Here is a 23,140-nt window from a genome sequence, read left to right as displayed (position 1 = left end):
GTATTGTCTTTAAATCTAGTTTATAGTCTCAGAATATCTTTATCCTCATATCTATAGTTGTTGTACTTGCTGCACGGGGCTAAAGAGGACAGAGGGCCCTTGTGGCGCAAGATAATTCATCGGAATCTCCGGATCGGATACAGGGCACAACGCCAGAAAACAGAAAGATGAAAGACTGGGGAGCAGTAAAATCCACAGCAGAGCCAAAGTATGCTAGTCGAGGTCGGAAGGAGGTGTGCACGATATTCGGAGCAATAGCCAGACGTTAAGTTTCAAAAAAGAATCATAAAAAAAAATAGAAAGAAAGGAACGAATATGCTAGTGTGTCTGCTTCATACTGTAGTCATAGACGTTACTCCCTTATCAGTGTCATGGATCTTGACTCCCCGTTTCCACACCTGGCAGACAGTTAGTGTGGGCGAGTAGGGGTCATCCTCCTCGCTCAGCACGACGAGGTCCGCATCTGCACCGCTGTCTAGGGAACCCTTGACGCCTTGTAACCCCAGTAAGCGCGCCGGAGTCGCCGTGGCAGCGTTAATGGCATCGGCTATAGAGGCGCCAGACCAACGCCGGAAGTTGTTGATGCACTCGATCAGGGTGGCAGAACTACCTGCGATCTTGTCGGATCCCTCCAGAGTCAACCGGGCTCCCGTCTTAACGATGCGCTCGCCGTTCGTCCAGTCATAGACACCGTCGGGAAGGCCGCAGAGCTTCATTGCATCGGTCACGAGGACTAACCCGTCCGGATGGGCGTTGTATGCGATCTTGATCGAGGTCGGGTGGAGATGGATACCGTCGGCGATGATGCCGTAGAAGGGCCTGCAGTGTTCGCTCTGGCCCAGCAGTCCGAAAATGCCGGGGTTCCGGTGGTAGAAGGGACGCATCGCATTGAACATATGCGTGACCATTGTAGCTCCCGCTGTGGTCGCTGAGAGCGCTTGTTCGTATGTCGCATCCGAGTGACCGACCGAGCAGACGATTCCGGCGGAGGTCAATGAGGGGATGGTCGATATCATGTTTCCCACCTCAGGGGCGACTGTAATCATCTTGACTGACTTGGAGCTTCCGGTGAGATTATCCTTCCCATAACACTCCTCTAGATCTTCGAAATTCCGGGCAGCACGAAGCACTTCGGTCTTGTGAATGCCATTGCGGTTAGGGTTAATGAAAGGTCCTTCTATATGGGCTCCTAACGATTCCGCGCCGTCCTCAGGACGATGGTGGCTGCCCGAAGGGCCCAAAGAGGGCAATACCTGCAAGAGTGTTTTGTCAGATCTGCTGATTTTCGGGGGCGCGGGATCGTCATACTTTCCAGTAAACCTCTGGGGTTGAGCTGACAACAGTCGGCAAATATGAAGTCACACCGGTCCTGGCAAGACCCTTGTTCACCAGGCGCAAACCCTCATCATATTCTTCCTTGGACGCTTGAGGTACAGAGAAGTCAAAACCCTGAGCGCCGTTCAGCTGGACATCGATCAATCCTGGAGCGAGAATACGCCCGCCGAGGTCGATGACCTCATCTGGCGAAAGATGTAATCCGTAGAAAGCCTCCTGATCTTTGAGAATCTTGCCTGACAGCGAATCGATCCAGACATCCTGTTCAACAAGCTCAGAACCCTTGACGATGCGACAGTTGGTGAATTTGGTGATGCGCGGAGTAGACGTCGTTTTGCCTGGCATGATGATGGCTCTGATTCTTTTCGTTTCCTACACCTATGATGTACACCAGGAGGTATTCCGCTTATACTATAAGTAGGCCAAGCCTTGAGGATGAAGTCAACCGCGGGAAAGAGGAGAGTGAGTATATGGATATATTTTTTGATACCTGCGGATCGAGATAAAAATCAGGATGAAACCCACATGGATGTATATGGAAAGAGTTTGGAGGCGACAAGCGAAACGAGGGACAATAATGATAGTGTCTGGCTACATGATGGTGACATCAAAGGGCCATACATTGTTGCTCCACGACGGAGGGGCAGAAGGATCAAAGAAAACCGTTATGGGATGTGACGTCGAAAAAGGTAGTGGATGGAAATACTCGTACGACCGCTACTAACTGCTGCTACTGAAAGCCAATTCAAACTCCACGTGGATGCGACATACATGGTCATTTGAGGCATGGCTATCCTTTAGCTAATAAAGAGAACTTATCGGGCAAACTTGAACGTTAACAAGTTGATGCGGGAGTGCTGATCCATGGACGATAACAGGCTTGCCTCTTCTGTCTGAGCTGATGATCATCATGGGATTGATATCACGCAGGTTATGTAAGCCAGAAGGATGATACTGTTGAAACTGATTTCAATTTGTTACATACAGATTTGGTACTAATACAATAATAAAACATACGCATTACGAGCAATGACTGCCCGTCGTAATACCATACCATACCGCGGCATGATGGGACCTTAGGTACCAACCTTAGTTTCCAGACCTTGAGAGAGATACAGTGGGATGCAAAAAGTATTCAACCACCCCTACCTTACCGCCTACTATTATCTAAACCTAATTAGGAAGGAGTTTGATTCCATTCTAATATTTCATATACCAACCATCTACCTCAATAACTGCCTTCACCCGGTTAGGCATGGTCCTTGATAGCTTTTAAAGAATAGTAGTATCTATAGCTTGCCATGCCTCCTTAGCTGCATGGATAAGTAATTAACACATTTCCTCAGTATTAGGTGCATCTTCCAGTTCTGGATAAAGCATATAGATCTTCTCCTTCATAAGCAACCAGAGGTTCTTAATTAGATTAAGATCAGGTGAGTATAGAGGCCAAACCATAACCTTAATCTATAGGGACTCAAGCACCTCTCTTACAATCCTTACAGTATGGACTCTGGCATTATCCTGCATAAAGATATCACCAGGCTCAGTAAGCTCAGGAAGCCATACTTAATAGAGAGCTCTTATAATCCAGCCTAATACCCCCCCTCATGGAGCTTCTGGATCACCATCTAGAGGGACTAAGCCTGTATATATCTCTTCACCAAAGCCTGCCCAAAACATCTATTTAACACCTTTCCCTGTCTGTTAAGTGTAGACATCATGCTCACAGAGTTAATCTCTTGGTTATTAGAATATCCATATTAGTCAGATACCAACACCTCTCTTAATAGAGCACTCATCACTCCATTTAACACGTGCCCAATCTTCTGGTGTAAAGTGTTGATATTAATTTACCTAGTTAAGATGAGCTAAAGCTTGCTCTTTAGTAAGAGCTAGTTAATGAAGCTATCTCTATTTGCGAAGACCAAGTTCTTGAAGAAGATATTATAATGACCTCTTTTTCACAGTACCATCTACCTCAGTAAGAAGATCTTGCATCTTTAGGTGAGGAGAAGACTAACTTAGATCATAGAGATAATCCCTCTGCTCCTTAGTAATCTGGTGAGGACGTCCAGAATGTGGTTTTGATTAATTATCAACGCATTTTCATTTATTTAAAATAGTTGATTTGATAGTAGAAAGAGGCACCTCAGGATGCTTAGCTTTAATCTTAGAATAGCTCCATCCAATACTCTTTAGCTCACAGATTTGTGAGCGTAATTGAGGGGTTAATTCTTTGCCTTTACGGCCCATTTTGGTTGAGATCTAGGTAATGGATATTGATATGGATATGGATATCTACGCGTTTGGTGGTATTCTGCTGGCAGAATAGTAGGCGGTAAGGTAGGGGTGGTCGAATACTTTTTGCACCCCACTGATAGTTTGGAGCAAAGTAGTACGCGATAAGATAATTATCTGACTGCGTAACCTTTTCATACTTTMATTCTGGGTATAGCTTCTATTACATGGGGGCATCTATTGATCCAAAGTCATCTCATCTTCCTCAGTAGAGCTGGTATAATTTCGCCAACTGCTCGGTCGGTAAGGTAGCAGGAGAATTGATTACCTGACCGATACTACTTTGACCCGAGGAGGACCCAAACCCGTGACCGGTGCCCCGGTACTACCTCAGAAATCGGACTTGACCCAACAAAAGACTCTCACTGGCCTCCCGCATCCGTGCAGTTGCACAGATGCAAGCCGCCGATGTTACCGTCACCTTGGTTTTCGTTTGGTTCTTCTGGGTCTGGTCTTGAGATATCTAAAATCCAACCATTAGGAGGGAACTTCCAGAGCTTCACAAGTTCCACTGCTTGTTCGAGAGGCAGTTATCCCCACAAGACAGATACGCAGATAGATACCTATGCTCTTACTGGGTCGGCCTTGTCAGCTTGTCCGCTCGTCAGCTTATCTTCGTTTCTGAGACCAATGTACTGCGGTTTGCTTCAATCTCGCTCGCATGTTATTAAGAGGAGCATACCGTTTAAAACTATTTGGTGACAGCGATCAAAATTAAGACTAATTCAAGAAAGCCAACATGCTACCTAGTATTAATTAATATCAAGTAGGACCAGTATTGTTTGTTAAGCATCGGTCTAAGCGAGACTAATCGAATACAACTGCAAGAGAGCCATGTTTGCGCTAAGCACGCGACTCCATCTCACTTGTCACTGTTTCAATTGCCGTCTGTCGCGTGGCTGTCACCTCGACTGTGCCTTTTGGAACTTTGTCTATTGTCTGTTGCCGTTTATGGCATATGATTGATCATAAGATACTGATTGAGGAGTTTCCAGTTCCCTACACTAATCTCATTTACTGAGAGTACGACCCAAGAAATCCCTTATCCATAATCCATCATCGTCTTCGTCAACTTCTTATTGTTTTCATTACTAACTTGTGCGTGTGATTTGTGTGGTTCTCTCCGCAAATTGCCTCCCCATAATCCTGGAGTTGCTGTGGAGTCGTTGCACTCCCAAGATCCAAGATCCAAGGGTTCTCCGGTTCTCCCCCAAATCTGCACGCATATCTACTCGTCCTTGTAGGTATCACTAGCATATCAACTACTACCGAGTATAGGTCAATCGTCATTTCTCGTGTCAAAGAAAGGAAAAGACATCAGACACAATCCTTGGTATCATTTGATTGACTGTGGCCATGATTGATTGGGAGCTCCGAACCACTCAGTCTCAACGCAACCCTTGCACTCTTTCCCAAAGATAAGGTACGCCTCGTTCTCTCTCTCTTTTGTTGTATCCACTACATGAGTGTTACTATACTATCTGTCTACCATTGTCTGCCTCTCTTCACCTTGTCCCGCGGTGTGACTTCGTTTATCGAAAACTTATCTATCTGATAATCCATCCTCTATCTGACTTTCATCTAGACTGTTTGGTGTTACCTCTAGTGCCCTTCGAAACTTTTTTTTTTTTTTTTTTTTTTTTACTTTTGTTTTCCTTATCCACTCTTCTCTTTAGCTTCTCCTTCCTGTGGTCCTTTTCCTTATTTAAAAATAACCCTCCAGACACAGTTCCAGAGTATTATTTTATTTTCTCCTTTTTGAATCAATCAGATTCATTGAACTTGAATGGTTTGGTGGTTGGGAATCCAGCTCAGCTCTCCTCGCTTCCTCGTCGCATTTGACTATTTGTTTGGCCGCGCTCCCTCTCGTATTATCCTTCTCTCTCATCATCATTCTTCTTTCTCCTTTTCTCTTTACCCCGGATTCTTCTGACACAAACAAACATTGGCTTTTCCCTCTTGGGAGTAAACCAAGTCGTACATAATTATTGTGTTGACCCTCGCACCTTATTATATATAGGTCCCTGTCCCTGTTGCACACATATCCAACCCCGTCATTCCACATTCTTCGTCCCCTTCCTCTGTTTCCGGCGCAAAGGATCTTCGGCGATCTTTTCCCCTTGCTGTTTATCCTGCCTCTCTTGTATACATCTATCTCCCTAGTAGGGGCTTTGTTTGTTTTCCATAAACATACTCTGCATATCCGTATATACCTACCTATACCCGTATACACCTCTCACCTCTTTCATCCTCTCTTGTTTGCTTGCAGTCCTTGAATACCTATTCTGGTGTATTAGGGCACGTTCGCTGACCAACAAACATTCCCATTGCTGCGCATCACATCTGATCCACCCGCTGTCTCTCGCGGGGGTCCATTGATTATCAATACCATCGCTTCTCTTCGTTCTTCTTGACATACAGTATACCAGCATGGCATCCGAAAAGCCAGAGGACGGCCACCAGCCCGAGAAGGAAGGTCCCACGATCACCGCAGACCCCGAAGCCGGCCGTCATAGCACCATCGCCGGTAAGCCGTGGATGTACAAGCCGTTGAAAATTGGCCCCTTGACCTTGCCATGGTTTGCTTCGCCCGAGGTCCAGTTGATCCTGGTTTCGTTTGTTTGCTTCCTATGCCCCGGTATGTTCAATGCGGTCAGTGGTCTCGGAGGTGGTGGACAGGTCGATCCAACGGACACCAACAATGCCAACACGGCCCTGTACAGTACCTTCGCTGTTGTCGGCTTCTTTGCAGGTTCCATTGCGAACCGAATTGGTCTTCAACTGACCCTCTCTTTTGGTGGTTTTGGCTATTTCCTCTATGTGGCATCACTTCTCTCCTACAACCACAACAAAAACGCCGGCTTCCTCATTTTCGCTGGTGCCCTGCTGGGTGTTTGTGCCGGTCTGTTGTGGTGCGCGCAGGGCGCAGTCATGATGAGCTATCCGCGTGAGAACGAGAAGGGAAAGTTCATCGCAATCTTCTGGGTCATCTTCAACCTTGGTGGAGTGATTGGAAGTTTGGTACGTATCGTCATTAGGCTTGTCTCCAGGGACGCGGTTTACTGATTCCTAGCGCACAGATTCCCTTGGGCCAGAATATGCACTCGAGCGCCGGAACGGTCAATGACGGGACTTACATCGCCTTCATGGTTCTCATGGCTCTGGGATTCGTTCTCGCCTGGTTCCTTTCTGACTCCAAGTACGTCGTGCGCAAGGATGGCTCCCGCGTCATCTCGATCAAGAACCCTACCTGGAAATCGGAGCTCCTCGGCCTCTATGAGACTCTTCGCACCGACTACTACATCGTCCTGTTCTTTCCCATGTTTTTGGCGAGTAACTGGTTCTACGGATACCACTTCAACAGTGTCAATGGCGCCTACTTCAACATTCGTACCCGATCTCTCAACAGTTTGCTCTATTGGCTCATGCAGATGGTCGGTGCCTTTGTCTTTGGCCAGCTTCTGGATCTGAAATTTCTTTCTCGGCCCATGCGCGCCAAGCTCAACTGGCTGATCCTCCTTATCATCACCATGGGTGTCTGGGGCGGTGGTTATGCTTTCCAGAAGCAGTATACCCGTGCCACCGCCAAACAAGACGTCGACTTTACGTCCCATGGCTACGTTGGTCCCATGTTCCTCTACATGTTCTATGGCTTCTACGATGCTGCTTTCCAGACGTGCGCATACTGGTGAGTCCCCGCAGTGGCTTCTTTCGGAGTTTTTGTTATGTCCGCTGAGTTTGTCTCGAAAACTCTAACAACTTATAGGTTTATGGGATCCCTCTCCAACAACGGTCGTAAACTAGCCAACTTCGCAGGTTTCTACAAGGGAATTCAATCTGCTGGTGCTGCAGGAATGTGGCGGTAAGTTTTAACACAGCGTATATGAACTCACAAGAATATCCCCGCTGACATCTCCGATCTCTGCAGCTTGGATGCAGAAAAGACCCCCTTTATGACCGAGTTCGCCTCCTGCTGGGGATTGCTTGTTGGCAGCCTGTTGATTGCTTCTCCCATCATCTTCTTCAAGATCAAGGAACACGTGGATGTCGAGGAGGACCTCAAATTTTCCGACGAAACTGCCGAAGATGTGATTGCCACCGAAGATCGCAGAGACTCGACGAAGGGAGAGCCAGTCACGAAACATGTGTCCTCCACCTAAGTCGCTCTTGCGAGCTTCCTTCGATCCGCTTCACCCGAACATATTGATGTGTAGTGTTGGCGCATAGTATGACAACATGATCCTTCTTCATGTTTGTATTTGACACAATTTTTGTTTATTATTGCATCACTGCTTTTTTAGTCATGCGCCGACTCCTTCAGAGCGTTTTGGATGTTTGAATGAGGCTTCAGGGCATGTATCTATGATGTACGACCACTAATGTTCTGTTTAATTGACCGACGGGGCCGCCCTGGTCTATTCTCTTGTTGTCTCATCTTGCCCTCTCTCCTCGGTTGTGAACGCATTGGGCGCTGGTGTGTCGAACTTTGGATTCCTCGTCGGATGTGCATCAGGTTTATAGCTGCACATGCATATATATCTACTGACTAATCAAATTCGTTCAACGTTGAGATGTTCATTCTACGAATTGGGATAATGATCAAGAGCTCGCATAGAAGACCCGCTGCGTGTGTGACTGCGGCGGGCGCATTTGCTGGAAGTATTGCTTCACATATGTCCCCACCAGATACTGGTGCGGCCTTGATCCTAATATGTACAGATATATAAAGTCATATGCACAGCACGAGATCAGTGGACACTGGTGCTAGGTGTGGCGGTAGGCAAGGCGACGGAAGACTCCGTGTGCGTCGCCTTGGCCGTGCCGTTGGTGCTGTAATCGGGACCAATGCGGGTAGTGCCCTGGGCAATATCCCAGCCGAAGAGAGTGCGGTTGAAGAGCTGCAGCGACGCCACAGGCTGGTAGTAGGGGACCTCGTGGCCGGCCTGGTACACGCGAGTGAACGAGAAGTTGCCGTACTCGCGCGTCTCGCCATACTCGACGCCATCGACCACCATTGGGGTGTACCCGGAGGCGCGGAACTGCCGAGCATGGGTGTAGTTCACCGCGAGGGAAACGGCCTCGCCACCGAACCAGTTGCAGATGTAGTCGGCGTCACCATAGATGAGCGACACGCGGACGGGCAGCTTGAGGATCTCCTCCAGGTCTTCGAGGAAATTGGGCCAGACGAAGTCGCCGGTCTGCTGGAAGGCGTAGTATACATCATTGTTCGACTGAGTGTAATTGATGTTTACTCCGATGGCGTTCATCACCGAGTCTTTCTTGAGGTAGTCAACGTAGTATGATTCCGGGGTAGGATCCTGTGCAGTGAATCACGCTTCAGTCAGGGCTTTCATGCTCCTCGGATGCTTGATTTCAGATGATTTTCAATCATAGAGCGCGCTCTGCTCCCACTTACCTGGTACGGGTGCCGGATGTCGTATACGCCACGACCACCAAATGAATAGTATGGTCCCTCTAATTATACGATCAGTCAGAAGTTTACATTCTTGACTAAGAGGAACCCAGGACGATTGATGAACGTACCGACATTGTCCCGGCACATGTTCGTGGCCTCGGTGCAGATAGCGTAATCCGCCAAAGAAGTACGGTTCGTCTGCTTGCAAAGTGCGATTTGGTCCTGACAGCCATTTGGCATTTCGTTTGCGAATTTCATGTAGCTGTACACGGTATCATTGACCTATGGTATTAAAAGGTGTGAGTAGGCTCGTCCGTGACACTGCCTTGTAGGGTCAACTCACAGCCTTGATACCATAGGTGTTGTTCACTGCAAACTCTGGGTAGTAGCCTGCCTGAAAAAAGAAATTAGCAACTCCCAACGCTCGCACCCACTATCGAAAATGCAAGCATACCTGAATGGCCTCGTCGATGATACCGTTAATGATACCGAGGGAGTTAAAGTTGAGGTGAATTCCTTTCACTGTACCATTGGCGATTTTCTCATTTTGCTCATGGAAGTGATTGAAGAACTGCAAACATTAGGCCATGTGCTCAAGACGAGGAATAGGAAACTCACAGCTGGGCCATAGTGGCTTTGCGACGGGCGAACCTAACTCAGAAAAGGTCTCTTACATAGTGACTGTTGGAAAGCATGACCTACCCTCCGTAACTTTCAGTCCACAGGCTGAAATCCTTCGACTTGATTCTGTTGTCCAACTGCGGTAGACCACCCATGAAGCCTTGAAGAATTTCCCAGGCAGCGTGAGCGGCGAGATCAGTAGTGTCTGCAAGAACATATTGTTAAGAGGCCTGGCTGAGGAGTATCTGAAACGGGATCAGGGTTCAGAAATTACCAATTAGGGTAGCGTTAATGACAGGGTATCGGCCTTGAACGCCGGCGACGGATGCATCTTGAAAAACACCAGTGGAAGGATCCAGCGAGCCGGGTTCTGCCTCGCTGTAGGAAAATCCTGTATTGCAGTACCGTGAGTCGTGAGCCTGGAATATTCAAGAGCGCTTGTGGTCTGATGCATACCGACGCCCAGAGGCTGAGACAGGAACAGCACATTCGAAACTTCATTCCACGAGTAAGGATTGATAATGGAGTCGAGTGTGGAATTGATCCTGCAAGGACCCAATTCTAATTAATCGGCAATCAGATATCAAGACACAATCTCCGTCGAAAAATGGGTGCACAAACCTTCAAACAGACCGATCAAAGAGTCACTTCCAGGACCACCATTCAGCCAAAGAGTAATGGGGGCGTTTTTGGGGTCATGGCGTGCTTCGAAGAACCAGAAGAAAGTGTGAGACTCTGGTGAGAGGTCAACGTAGCCAGAGTATGACTTGACCCCAGGAGTGGTCTCGCAAACGCCATCCTTCCCAGGTTCCTTGTAGCGAATTGTAACATTGTTAGCAGTGTGGATGGTCTTCACTCCGGTAGGGTTTTTGGGCAACTGTCGTCTATCAACAGTCACCGGTTGATGTGTCGCTGGTGCCCAAATGGCTGCAGCCACTGGTAACAAGGAAATCAAGCCGTAACCACGCATTTTCGGGACCTTTGAGGGTAGAAACTGCGAGAGAGTATTTGGCTAAAACTGTGTCAACCCTAATCCCTAGGCCTTTGCACTTGCAGCTCAAGGAGACCATGGTAAGTCCAGGGTACTCCCTGGCTTTAATACGAGAGAGCTTGAGCTTGCGAGTTAGCTTACAGCTCGAAGCGTGAGGGGAAACTATCTGCATTGTGGGGAGTCTCGGATCCTTGTAGAATTAGCTCGATAATGAGGTTGCATCGACGATACTTGGAAGGCTGGAACTTCTGGAAGATCCAACCAGCGACGAAGCAAATAGACAGAGCAAGCGTCTTATCTGCAATGTCTCGTATTCTAGGTGCTGATAGGTCCTAATGGGAACGAAGCACTTCCAAGAACACAAGCTGAGCATCGCTAATGGCGCGATTTTAGTGTCTCCACCAATGGTAACGTGGATCGGTCAACAAGTCTCATCCTCCGGACATATTATTAATGAAGATCGGCAGCCGTCGACGAGCGTGATGAGAAGATTCTCATGGCTACGAAGACCCTGGAGCACAGTTCCAGCTTGAGAAATGGAAGCTCGAGAGAAAGCAGACAGGAAGCGGCTCAAGTGAATGAAGTAACATTTTGGGTTCTTGATGAGATTTCACGAGAGATGATGACTGACTTCAGAGACTGGGTAGATAGGTCGCAACTACCTAGATACTTCGGCTCATTAGCAAGTGGAGGATCAACAACTCCCGCTCGACCTGCCAAAAGAGGAATGGCGTAGAAGGACACGCCGGGGTCCCGACGGACCAGTTTTGATAAACATTTGTTGTTAATTGATTATGTTTAGCCTCAAAGGCAAGTAGATATGCTTGCTGCCTGTTTTCTATTTCCCACAACTGGAAATGGATTATTTTCTGTAACTCAATTGAAGCGGTCAAATGTCTGTCCGCCATGCTATATCTACATACCGGGTCCTGTGGTTCGCTCCAGCTTTGAACCGAACGGCAGGGCCGATAAACCCAAGCAAGACAATCACAACAAAGCACTACGGCGTAAAGTCTTGGCCTGTCTTGTCATAGCCTCACCGCTGCTTGGCCGTGGTCTAGATAGTTTTCCAGTTCGGAAGCTAAGGAGACACCAAGAGGGCTGTCAAGTAGTGTAAGCATCAATTTCAGTGCGCTCTGAAGTACCAGGAGGGCAGGAACCCGAGTCAGGGTCTTTGCTGTTTGACCGGTAGGTTTACTGTAGAAAGACGAAAAGGGTCAGAGACAAATAAAGTGCGTCATAATACAAGTTCATTGCTGTTTCCTTCGTCATGCTTTTGATACCCTCTATGTAGTCAAACAGTCGCACTACAGCGCAACGCAAGTGTGCGAATATATAGTCATCCAAAACCTATTCATGTCCCAAAGACCCATTATACATAAACTCCGTCAAAGGAAATCATCTCTCGAGGCATACAGAAAGCGAACGTTAACAAAAGGAAAGGAAACGGTGCTCTCAATTGTAGAGCATTCACATCAACCACTTAGCAGATACCAAGGTCGGCGTCGACATTAGCTGTGAGACCGTTAGACTCCGAGGCTGCTGTCTCGGTGTTGCTGTGCCCCGTTGTCGTGACCACGCGGTCACTGTGAAGCTGCCTGTCACCCAGGCTGGCGATGTCGGCCTTGTTTCCGGTGTCAAACCCAATCAAGTCAGACATGCCATTAATCGGATCCATGGTAAATTCGAATCCTTTGCTGTTGGGACAGGATCCGTTAAGATTCATAGGATCGTCGGCCGTGAAGAAGTCGGCACCGGCATCATCAAAATTGATCAGAGCATCAAAATCATTCTGAGTCACCTCGGCATCATTAGCCAAGCCCATCAGCTCGCTAATACTCAGTTCCGAGTCCAAATTTGGAATGGTGAAGGCATCTCGGTGATAGTTCCGGTTGATGTTGGCAGTACTGCCGTTTTCACTGCCATCCGAGGGGGGAKGAGTAGAGGCGAACAATGTGTCGCCTTCTTCCACGGATGGGCGAGCAGTTCCAACCGCCGCCGGCTTCGGGTAAGTCAGATCGGGGATCTTCTGGGCAAGAGAATCCGGAGGGGGGGTCAGCGTATTGACACGTGCGCCAGCTTCGAAAGAGCTGCTGGAACGAGCTTGCACGTCCTGGGGAGCCACAGTGAGCTGAATACCAGCCTTTCGGATTGCGGCTTCCAAGAAGGATGTCGCGAAGTCAGCTGATGCGTAAATCTCTCGCAAACGTTGCAGAATGCGCATGCACTGATAGAATCGCTGGAGGCTGGTCATCCGCACGCTGGGGTCGCTCGATTTGATATCCAGTAGGTGGATGATGACGGCGGGCAGAAGTACAGTGACGCCGGTGGTAGGGAAATATCTCGTCAAATCCAGGCTGTGCAAGTCCTGTGCAATATTCGTAATTTCAACCGCGGCGAATCGGACCTTGTTCCTCGAGATCTCCTGCAGCTCCGCATCCATTGACGGGAAAGGGCTCGCAGGAAGGACCTGGGGACGGTGCAACGCGCTTGACGTAGTCAGATAGACCATTTTAAGGAGAGCGCGATGAGAGTGCAAGACTTCCTGAGCTTCTGTTAACTTCGCGGGCGCCGCCGGAGTGTACTGAGTTTCTGCAGGAAGATTGGCCAGCCAATCTTCTAACTCCTGATCGCAACGCCGAACCTCGAACGTTTCTGCCGCTGATTTCTTGGGAACCAACATCATAGTCGTTTCCATCGTCCCGCCAAACTTGTGACTGAGAACAGAATACTGAGCCGACAGGACATGACTGACGCACAGGCAAAGCTTCGCCTTCTCGATGAACATCAGGGCCAGCTCTTTCTGGTGTTCAACATTTTGCAGGATTTCCGAGTTCCCCACCATACTCACGATTTCCGGCGAAAATGGATGGAATTCGAAGTCGTCGAGCGTCAGCATTGGAACATCACAATCATCGTCTTTGACACGCATAGGGCGCCTCATGCCTAGGGCGATCAATCGATCGCGAGTGTAGGTGCTCCACCAGATACGTTTCCACATTCGCTGGCGCCGGGCGCCCATGCGAGAATTCCCGGGGTCCCGATGCAGGCCGATGGTATGCGCCAAGGACAAGCTGACGCCCATCCAGTGCCAAGTGTCTTTCTGGTCGTCAGGGGTCTCGTACCAGTAAGTCATCAGCAGCAGGGATTGAACGAGAGAAATTCGATCGACTTCATAGTCGAAGTCATACAGAAGTCGGGCTCGTTGGAAGAAGACCTTTCGGGCCGCCTTTCTCGATGGATAACCAGCGGCATGAAGGTGCTTGAGGTCGATAAAGGCCGTGCCAGCAAACATGACTGCCTGGAAGAGCAGAAGACTCATCCGATGGATACCATCGTTTTGCACGATAGTCTGTAAGAACTCCTCCAAATCTAATAGAGGCATGTAAGTGTGCACATAGTGGATGTAGGCCTTGAGCAGTTCGTTCCTCAATCCAACGTCGGGTACTGTTAGTGCCCCTTTCATGGACAGGTAGTCGATATCTTCTCTCTGCAATCGGGATGGTAAGCCTCTGATGTAGTCCGGCAGAAGTACACCACCCGATCGCGCGCTGGAGAAGGAAGGATCCAATAGCTGCTGGATCTGTGACGTGACATGGTGAAGAGGAAGAGTGGCCGGAACTGCAGGATTAGGGGCCATTCGCCTGCGAAAGTGGTTCCCTCCCCCGATTCTGCTGGCCTGACTCTGGTCTGTGGGGAATGCCAAGTATCAGTACAGGAATTAGTGACTGCGAGAACAATGGCGAAAATACGAACACAGAAGGTGCGGCATATGATGCCCTTGGTCCAAGTCGATGGACTGCTGAGATGGTGATTCAGGAGCGATGTCCGCATTTAATCCGTGGGACTCGCTGAGTCTTCTGAGAAAGCTTCCTGCGTCGTCAAGGCCATCTGCGGGCGACTGAGAAGGCTGACGGGTGCCACTTTCAATCTCGACACGGGATTTCCTGAAGAGTGAGGGCGAAGCGCACTCGATGTTAGCCACGAATACTGCAGCGCATCGACATATGTAGAACGAACTTTCTCCTCTTGCTCTCTGTGACAACGCATTCTACCTGATCCAACCGGCAATTCGTACATGGCGAACCGTTCTCCACCACATCACACCGGACTTTCCTTGCCCGGCAGCAACAGCATGCTTTCGAAGCCCGCCGCTTAACCGGGCGAGAACTAGCAGAGAGGCCAGCCGTMGAAGCTTTACGTTTACTCTGGGATTCAGTCTCCGCGGTATTTGTGGATGCGGGTGTCGAGGAGGATACAGCGAGATTAGTCATTGTGAAAATCAGGCGAACGGATCAAGTTTGCGACGCAATATGATATGATATCAACTAATAGGGGCGGTGTAAACCGTAAGAGTCTTTCTCTCTAATTTGCTGTAGAGGGAAGATATATGGTCGAAAGGATGGAGGTATAGATGGAAATTGTCGTCAACAAGAGGACAAGAAAAAGGAAGAAAAAAGTCGATGATGGTTAATGAAGAAGAGTGGAGAGTGTAGAGTGCCTTTCTTTTTTGATTATTTATTATCACACTCTCAAAGAAGGAACATTATCATAATCCATCATTTCGTCCAAAGGGCGAAAAGTCAAGGGATAGCTGGGGCCCGGGGGAAGAGATTGTTTAAATAATAGCAAGGTGACAACAAGTGATCGATCCTGTGGATATCCAATAACTGACCACAATTTACTCCATACTGTTAAAATACCCCAAATAATCAAATCATTATAATGTGTAAACTGTAAAGTCAGGAGGCCCCATGAACCCCCCCAGATCCACTCGCCGTCAGTGTTGCCTCCCCCAGACGAGAACCGCAGGACGTCAATCCAGAAGAATTTTAATTATTATCTAATTGGGACTAACTAATCTAGTTTTACGGCTTAACAATTGGACGAGCCGAACCAAAACTCAGTTGCACTAAGAGCCCAAGGTACGTAGACTCTGAAACTGGAGTTGAGGGTATTTCATCCAGTACCAAACGGGATTAGCAGGGGCCAACTTCGGGGGTGTGTTGAGCGGACCGGGGCACAGAACTGATACCTACTCCGTACTCCGTATGGCATGGGATGGGATATCCAGGCAGTTACTGCTGCTTGCTTACTATGACAGGTGGTGAATTATATACCGATTACTTCAGATGGCACCCATTCGGGATTATCATCTTGACGCTGTTAGTATCTCTTTTCACTAATTATCTGGAGTCAGGAATGAAGTTGAGAAAAGAGTCTTTCAAATTCCTCAAGGTCATGGGGAAGCAAACCAGAGGAGAAAATGGAGAATAAGAAGCCGTTTCCATACCCGGTTTCTCCCTACTCCACTTCCGTCTTTCCCTGAGCCACACTGCACTATCCAACCAGCATTGCTGTTTACCACATCGGCGTCGTGTCCTCGGCCCGGTCACGTTACTTGGCTGGCCGCCACAGGCAGTCACGGGGATTCAAGAGTTGAAGAGAGATATCTGAGCGAATCAATGCAGTTGTCATTGGTCATTCAGGAGCCAGTTTGGGTAAGGTCTGGCTTCGAAGTGGATCCGACCGTAGTGGGGAGGGTAGCTGCGTCACAGTCTCGGAATTTTTTCCGTTTTCTTTCATTCTCTCCTTTTTTCTTTTTCTTTTTTCCCTTTCCCCATCCTGAGTTAGTAATCTATTCTGGCCAATCTCTTGCTTTTCCTCCATCCATTGCGGACCATTTTACTGCTTTGGAGTGTTGCCGCTTCGAGAAATCTGGATACCTCTATTGAACCAGCGTAAACTTCGACTGATCACTCTAAAGACTTCATTCTAAGTTCTAATCCGAAGTCTAGGTGACAGCGTCAAGGCGGTATGAACTGTATTTGGTATGAGATATATGCCTCAAGGTATTATTATCCAATGTTCCATAGCATGGAGGAGAGAGCTCCGTCTTCCGTCCTCCGTACCGAGGTAGGTATACACTTCTGCCTTAGGATGGCGGTCCAGTCGATGATGATTGTCGCCTTATACTTAAAATCGGCACACAACTGGCTTCATAAAATCTATTGCAAGGAGCTGAATACCATATCGCAGTACGCTGACCGTGGAACTACCAAAGCCGAGGAGGGATTAAGAGTAAAAATTATTGGATATAACATGGTAGCACTCGTATTGAAAGAAGCTTCGTGACTTGCCATGTCAGCTCTATTATTGCTGGGCCTAGAACTCAATCAGATTCATTGCAACCTCTTACACTCATTATATGATCAAGGTGCGCTTCTATAAATCGCTCACGATACTCTGTAGGCTCAGCGTACTCTTCAGAAGCTGTTAGACCAGATAGTTAGAGCCTATCTAGAGACTCGAAGGTTGGAAGCCGTCTCCGTCTCACCGTCTCCAGACTCCCAGCCCATGGGGCATCACCATCCACCCCCTTTGCCCAAATTGGGATCCAGGCCGATCATGAACCCGATGCGAATTGTAAACTACCTGATAATGAGCAATCTGGTTAAGCCAAAGGGATCGGCCCCACGAGAACTAGAGGTTGTCTCCAGGGGACTAGGGCCCCTGCCCCCGGGTCCCCGCCCAGTGCATCACGAGCAAATCTTCACCCCAGCTTAGTACTATATAGATACTAGGTATCAATCTACTTCGAGTGCCTCGACCTTGCGAAAAGGGGATAGCTTGCGAGTGAAATTGACGTGTTCTCGACATTCCAAAAGACATTAAAATCCACCTCCACCCATTGCACCAGGATCAATATGCAATAGAAAATTAAGTAAGGAGTTATGAAACAATGTCATAGGACTTATTCGCTTTCGCGGCTAGAACTCAAACAAGAGACTATTCTCGGCGTACCATTCTGGAGGACATTGGATGATGAATAATATGAAGCGCAATGCAGCAGGGGTGTGCATAGGGCCAGAGTCGAGACTCCAGGCCCGAGACATCAAACTCGGGATCCGATAAACGGAGCTTTGATGCTTGTTGTAGAACTCGATATCACTATCCGAACAGCAAAAGCAATCGAGCTCCCTGAAGTGAAAAAGCTCAGATGTAGATGGTCTTGCTCAGTTCAAACATCAAAAGTCCTGACTGGTTTTTCTCTTCAGCAATACACCGTACAGTTCATCTGTGCAACTGTCGACCATTAAGCATTAGTAATAACTGCCGAAATTCGGAGTTTTGATTCTTAACGGGTTGCGATAGCTTATGTACTGTGTCGTCATTCCCGACGATCCCTGTCGTCCAACGCTGAAGAGCTACAATATTGATTGACATGCGCAACTAGTGAAAAGAAAATGTTGTAAATGCCTCAAGGGTAAAGTAACAGACATTGGGATATTCTCGCGTGTAGCATGCCACCACTTCTCGTCAATACTTTTTCTCTCGACTGAGGTGTAGCCCATCAAGCCGAGCCAAGCTCTACGAGTAGTATTAAGCCAGGGAACTCCACTAGTCCGGGGTAAGAAACGAAGGAAAAGGAAAGAAATCCGGGGAGACTTCGAAACATTAGAGAGCAGTCACGTTTGTATCAGGATCCAACAGGCAGTGAAGGGGGATATGAATAATAAGTTAAGAACTTAGAAAACAAGGAAATCGGCGAAAGCCAACCCGCCAGGAAAAACGGCATGCTACAACAACAATCACGAGCCAGAGTCGGTACAGAGAGAAGAGACTCGGGGAGGAGCCTGAGGCAAACGGAGAACACCGACAGTGGGTTGACGGGGCCCACCCTTGGACGATCCCTAGGTACCTAGCCTACCTAGGTAGGTCCCTTTACTCCGTAAGTGGCCGTAAGTCTCACGAGGGCATGGGTTCTGGCCCAATCAAAACTGAGCTGGCGGATACTTGAGTGGGACTAGTGTGGATACTACAAGCCAATCAGATTTGGCTCCAATGTACAAGTCACTAACATACGGAGTACGGAGGTTCAAATAACAAACCTCCATAGCTCAAGGGTCAAGTGTCAAGGCAAGAAAAGTTCAGTTCAATCATGTTTAGTGACAATATGGAAGGGAGATAGTTTGGTAAATGCTTCTCTACTAGACGCGTATGTTCTCAAGACTGTAGATTGAAGTATTCAGGTTCAGACCGTCCCCCACGGATACTTCCAGTTATGTACAATGCTCGCGTGCTGCTTAGTTTCCTGCTTCATGGAGGGTCCCTTTTTGGATCTTGAGCAGAGTTATGTCCAATGAAAATGATCAGTATATATTCCGCAAGGAGATGAATAGGATTCCAAATTTGAACTCATTATTAGGTACTAGTATTACCTGGACCATCTCCCAGTGCCGAAAGTCGCTCCTCCGTCCCCAACCGTCGCACGGCAAAGGCGGCAAAAGGCGGTCCGGCGGGTCAACTTGGAAGCATCCCGCAGACTCTTTTCGGTCTCCATCAATTTCAGAATCTTCGTGACTGGGGAATGGAGATCCGGGGAGACCACTGATCAGAGTTGGTCTGCATGGTCAACTTGGTGAACTGACACCGGATCTCATTCCGAAAGGATACAAATAATACAGCCACAGTGTCCGCAGAAGGTCTACCCGTTTGCTTCATTCCTCTAAGAAATCCTGATCACTTGCTCTGTGTAGCTGTACCTAGACCAGAATACATCGTGTCAGTGAGTGCCTTACTGCCTCTTGTGCATTGACCCCCTCAGTTGAGTCAATTGCATCTCTGACGCACAGATATCCGACTCGCAGACTCTCGGTCGAGTTGCTGAAGGATGATAGCTGCTCGCATTGTCATTTGTTCAGCCCGTAGAGACTATCTCACGCAGTTCTCACTTCCCCAACGTTAAGGCAATGATCCTGTAGCAAGCTATCTGGCCTACGTCTACCGTCTCGTCCACGTAGTGTACCTACTCTACCTCGCTAACAAAATAGCAATCCCGCAGCCACACATTTCAAATAACCCCGCAAAAGTACCATCGGACATCTTCCCGAACTCAGAAGCGGCAATCCGAATTTGTATCGATTCACGAGTGACTGATAATAATTACTTCAATAGGAGATTTGGCTTCGGCTTACCCCACGTTTTCCTGCGCTGACGTCGGCGGTAACCCGATGCCCAGCTGTCAGGTCTATTTAAGTGGCTAGTCCTAGATCGACGTACAGAGCATCAATGATATTAAAGATGGCATCCTTTGTGACTGATAACAATGACTAAACTCATGCACTATCAATATGGTGCCCCACACTTGGATCACTAGAAGCTCGGGTGCTAGGAGAAGTAAGGCGAGCTAAGGTATTTCTTCAAGGAATGGTCTACAGTAACAGACAGCTGATCTTAATGGTAATTGTATCAGTGATTGCCAGACAGGATACTAGGTAAGGCCGAGCCATATTCTGGCTTCAAGTCAAGGTGCATTTCGATTGAGACCCTGCGTCCCGATGGGACTGCCATTGATCTACTCAAGGACCTCTTAGAGAATCTTGAACACATGGTAGGAAATCAGCATAGCCCGCAATCAAATCAAAATAGACTATAAAAATGCCCGCTTTGGAATATATGTACTATATGTGTACATTTTTACATACTATATCATCAAATGGCGGAACGGAACGATGCCACCAAACCAACCCTAATAACTTCTCCGTTAATGATATTGCCAGCAGCACGGGTTCAATACGCTATTCCTAGTTACCTCAAAGTAATCAATAATACAATCGCACGACTCTGGTATATCTAGCATGAATAATAATAATCTATTCTAGCTTCTGCCCTGGATCGGAGCAGTCACTGAATTCCAGCAAGCCCAGAACTCGCACAGACTCAGAAATGTTAAAGGGATCATAGTAATTCATTCATTCATAACGCAAGTCAAAGTCAGACCCATACAACGTCCCACAGGATATCTCTGAAAGGGCAACTTTCATAACTTGGAAAAAGCAAAAGAAAAGATCAGGACCGTACTGTGCTCATGGGGAATATCAGAGAACAAACAAGGAAGGACACGAGGAAGGAGGGGAAAACAAAACTAATGATAAGGCAGAAACACAGTATCAAAACCACGACTTCTAGACACCACCACGTCCCATGCGTTCTATGGAACCCAGAATACCGCCTGCACCACGACCTGGAGTAAAGACGGCAATGCCCGACTTGCCTCCGCTATTGCCTCTGACATGCCGGCCCGCTGGTGCGCCAATCCTAGGGATCCTCTTCTCCCCGCCGCCAGAACCTGTGCTAGCAGGCCGGATACCACTGGAGCCACTGCGGCCGATACTTCTTCTGAACTCTTCTGTTGACTCTGCCGTGGTGGGCTCTGGCTCTGGTGTTTCATACTCCGCACTCACAATGGGAGACTCGGGGGCGCCGGACGCCTGTGGCGCGTTCTGCTGAATTGCCAGCCATTCATCCACAGCGGCAACGAGCTCTCCCTTTTCTGCTCTCTCTACCTTCAACTCGGCATGCAACCGTTCGTTGTCCTGCTTGAGGGTTGCCATCTCTTGCTGCAGACCCTTGATTTGGGCCTCTAAAACGTGTTTCTCTGCCTCGTGCTCGTCATTCTGGTGGACCACGATGCTAGCATCAGAGCGGGAACCCGACAAAGCAGCATCGCGCTCGTTTTTCAGTCGCTCATTCTCCTCGCTGACAAGTTTGCATTTGTTCTCAGCTTCCCGCACGCGCTTCTCCCACCGGGCTTCGTAGCTCTTCTTCAAAGCAGCAACCTTGGTTTCATGTTTGCTCTTGTACAAGGTGTGAAGCTCACGTGCAACCTTTTCGACGGCATCTTGTACTTCCCTTGCGGTCTCCTCGGCAGTGGTCGTGCACTGCGCACTCCCGTGGTCGCAAGTCCCACTAGGAGCTGGCTTACGCGCAGCCGATAGCTGGCTCTCCAACTCGACCATGCGCCTTTCCAGATGTTCCCGACCTTTCTCTGCCTCTTCGACCTTCCTCATAAGCCGCTCCTTTTCCCGCTCACCCTCAACAATATCTGCCCTGACAGTTCGCAAGACGTCTTCCATCTCTTGACCGCGCCGCTGCCATTCGGCTTGCTCAATTTCAAGAGCCTCTTTTTGCGCGGCTTCGTTACGGACTTCCTCTAGAGCTTCTCCAACCCGCCGTTCAGCATCCGCAACAGCATTCTTCAGGCTGGAGACTTCCGCTTCTTTCCCGCTCAGCGTCGCTTTGAGTGAGGATATCTCAGAGAGGAACCCGGATTTCAAAGACTCCAACTCCCGGGGAGTGATGGTCGGTATAGACCTAGGCGTCGGAATCGCAGGAATGTCAAAGTCGAGCAGTGAGACCTTTGAAGGGGATCGAATGGATTCTCGAAGAGTCCTCAACGGCGAACGTCGCGAGGGCGAATATCGCTCCTTCTGTATACTATAGCGTTGACGTGGAAAGAAGTTTGTCTGATCTGTTAGGTCAAGCAAGTTTGGTGTTTCGCTTGCGTTTCCCGTATCCTTGCGTTCTCGCCTCTTGGGAGTGGGAGAAGCGATGGGAGTGCCGATGTCGATGAGTTCGGATTGCCTTTGTGATCTCCTGGAGGTGCCAGGGGTAGCTGGTGCAGCGGTACGGGATTGATTTTCGTCGGTTCTTCCGGGGCTGCTGGGTAATAGTCGAGCTGCCTTGAATGGCGAGTCCCCTCGTAGTTTCGCGAACGATGTCATGTCTGCATTAGGAACGGCGGAGAAAGTACTGAAACATGTGTCATCCATGGGATCATGAGAGTCGTCATTCATAACATCATCTGCAGCCTTCATTTCCAAGTTCTCCTTTTCGGAGAAAGAATCGTCGTAGTCATTATGTTCGTCAAGGACAGTGCTCATTCCCTCATTGCGTCTTTCCTCTACTGTGCTATTGGCAATTTCGTGTCCAGTGGCTCCTGTGACCTCTCTTTCAGGCATTTGGGGCTCCTCATCGGCGTAGACTTGAATGTCCGGTATGTCCCGTCGGCTCATTCCCTTTTTGCTTCTATCACTAGATCTTTCGATCGCATCTTCGTCTTCTGGACAATGACTGTACGAGCGCTTTCTGGGAGTCATGGAGCACTCGCTCAGTCCACCCGAGACCTGTCGGTTACCGAGCATCCGAAAGTCAACCGTCGCGTCTCGACCATCGTACTGAAACGGCGAGCTGGGCTGTTCGTTCACAGACTCAGCATCTTCGACATCCAGAACGGGATCCTGCGTGCGATACATAGGTGAATAGTGCCCATTTTGGGGGGTATTTGTATTCGCGCCGTCAATCGTTTTCTTCGGACTCGGAAAGATATTCTCGGATTCGCTCTCATTCACCAAGGATTCATCTGCCACAGCCATCTCGACTTCCAATCCATTAGAACCCGGCGAAAAGGCTCGCGAATTCTGGCGCGAGGTCGTCAAAGGAGACAGAGGTTTGGACATGACAATCGTGAGTGGGTTCTCGTTAAGTGAAGAGCAAGGGGATTGTCATATGAATTGTATGTGTCAAACGGTGCTTTTAGGCCCTAGAAACATCAACTCAAGGTGAGTTAATGAAATGCACAGCAACCGGATAACGTCTGACTCGAGCAGGGCAAGGACAGTTAGTGATGTGGTTTA

At 48.5% G+C, this 23,140-nt stretch overlaps 5 protein-coding genes across 5 annotated transcripts; 1 reads left to right on the top strand and 4 right to left on the bottom strand.

Moving 5' to 3' along the window:
* Nucleotides 1–332: 332 nt before the first annotated feature.
* On the bottom strand, nt 333–1,680 carry Asppvi_009742 (N-acetylglucosamine-6-phosphate deacetylase; the record flags this gene model as incomplete). The annotated part of the gene is made up of 2 exons (XM_043305590.1): nt 333–1,253; nt 1,309–1,680. The coding sequence occupies 2 exons, from the start codon at nt 1,678–1,680 to the stop codon at nt 333–335; spliced, it is 1,293 nt and encodes a 430-aa protein (XP_043161525.1).
* Nucleotides 1,681–6,063: 4,383 nt separating this feature from the next.
* Nucleotides 6,064–7,793, top strand: Asppvi_009741 (unc-93 family MFS transporter; the record flags this gene model as incomplete). The annotated part of the gene is made up of 4 exons (XM_043305589.1): nt 6,064–6,654; nt 6,714–7,321; nt 7,400–7,495; nt 7,562–7,793. 4 exons carry the CDS (start codon nt 6,064–6,066, stop codon nt 7,791–7,793), a joined length of 1,527 nt encoding a protein of 508 aa, XP_043161524.1.
* Nucleotides 7,794–8,381: 588 nt separating this feature from the next.
* Nucleotides 8,382–10,640, bottom strand: Asppvi_009740 (S10 family peptidase; the record flags this gene model as incomplete). The annotated part of the gene is made up of 10 exons (XM_043305588.1): nt 8,382–8,951; nt 9,050–9,108; nt 9,178–9,331; nt 9,393–9,443; nt 9,504–9,620; nt 9,668–9,683; nt 9,752–9,875; nt 9,945–10,061; nt 10,127–10,231; nt 10,292–10,640. The coding sequence occupies 10 exons, from the start codon at nt 10,638–10,640 to the stop codon at nt 8,382–8,384; spliced, it is 1,662 nt and encodes a 553-aa protein (XP_043161523.1).
* A 1,504-nt stretch (nt 10,641–12,144) lies between these two features.
* Nucleotides 12,145–14,935, bottom strand: farB1 (putative C6 transcription factor (Ctf1B); the record flags this gene model as incomplete). The annotated part of the gene is made up of 3 exons (XM_043305587.1): nt 12,145–14,351; nt 14,418–14,608; nt 14,682–14,935. The coding sequence occupies 3 exons, from the start codon at nt 14,933–14,935 to the stop codon at nt 12,145–12,147; spliced, it is 2,652 nt and encodes an 883-aa protein (XP_043161522.1).
* A 5,694-nt stretch (nt 14,936–20,629) lies between these two features.
* On the bottom strand, nt 20,630–22,963 carry Asppvi_009738 (uncharacterized protein; the record flags this gene model as incomplete). Its single annotated transcript, XM_043305586.1, has 1 exon — nt 20,630–22,963. The coding sequence occupies one exon, from the start codon at nt 22,961–22,963 to the stop codon at nt 20,630–20,632; it is 2,334 nt and encodes a 777-aa protein (XP_043161521.1).
* Between the last annotated feature and the right edge of the window lie 177 nt (nt 22,964–23,140).

This window comes from Aspergillus pseudoviridinutans (genome assembly GCF_018340605.1).
Source record: "Aspergillus pseudoviridinutans IFM 55266 DNA, scaffold_7, whole genome shotgun sequence".
NCBI classification, from domain to species: Eukaryota; Fungi; Ascomycota; class Eurotiomycetes; order Eurotiales; family Aspergillaceae; genus Aspergillus; species Aspergillus pseudoviridinutans.
The sequence above is the reverse complement of the archived record's forward strand: the minus strand, read 5'-3'. Positions and strand labels throughout refer to the sequence as shown.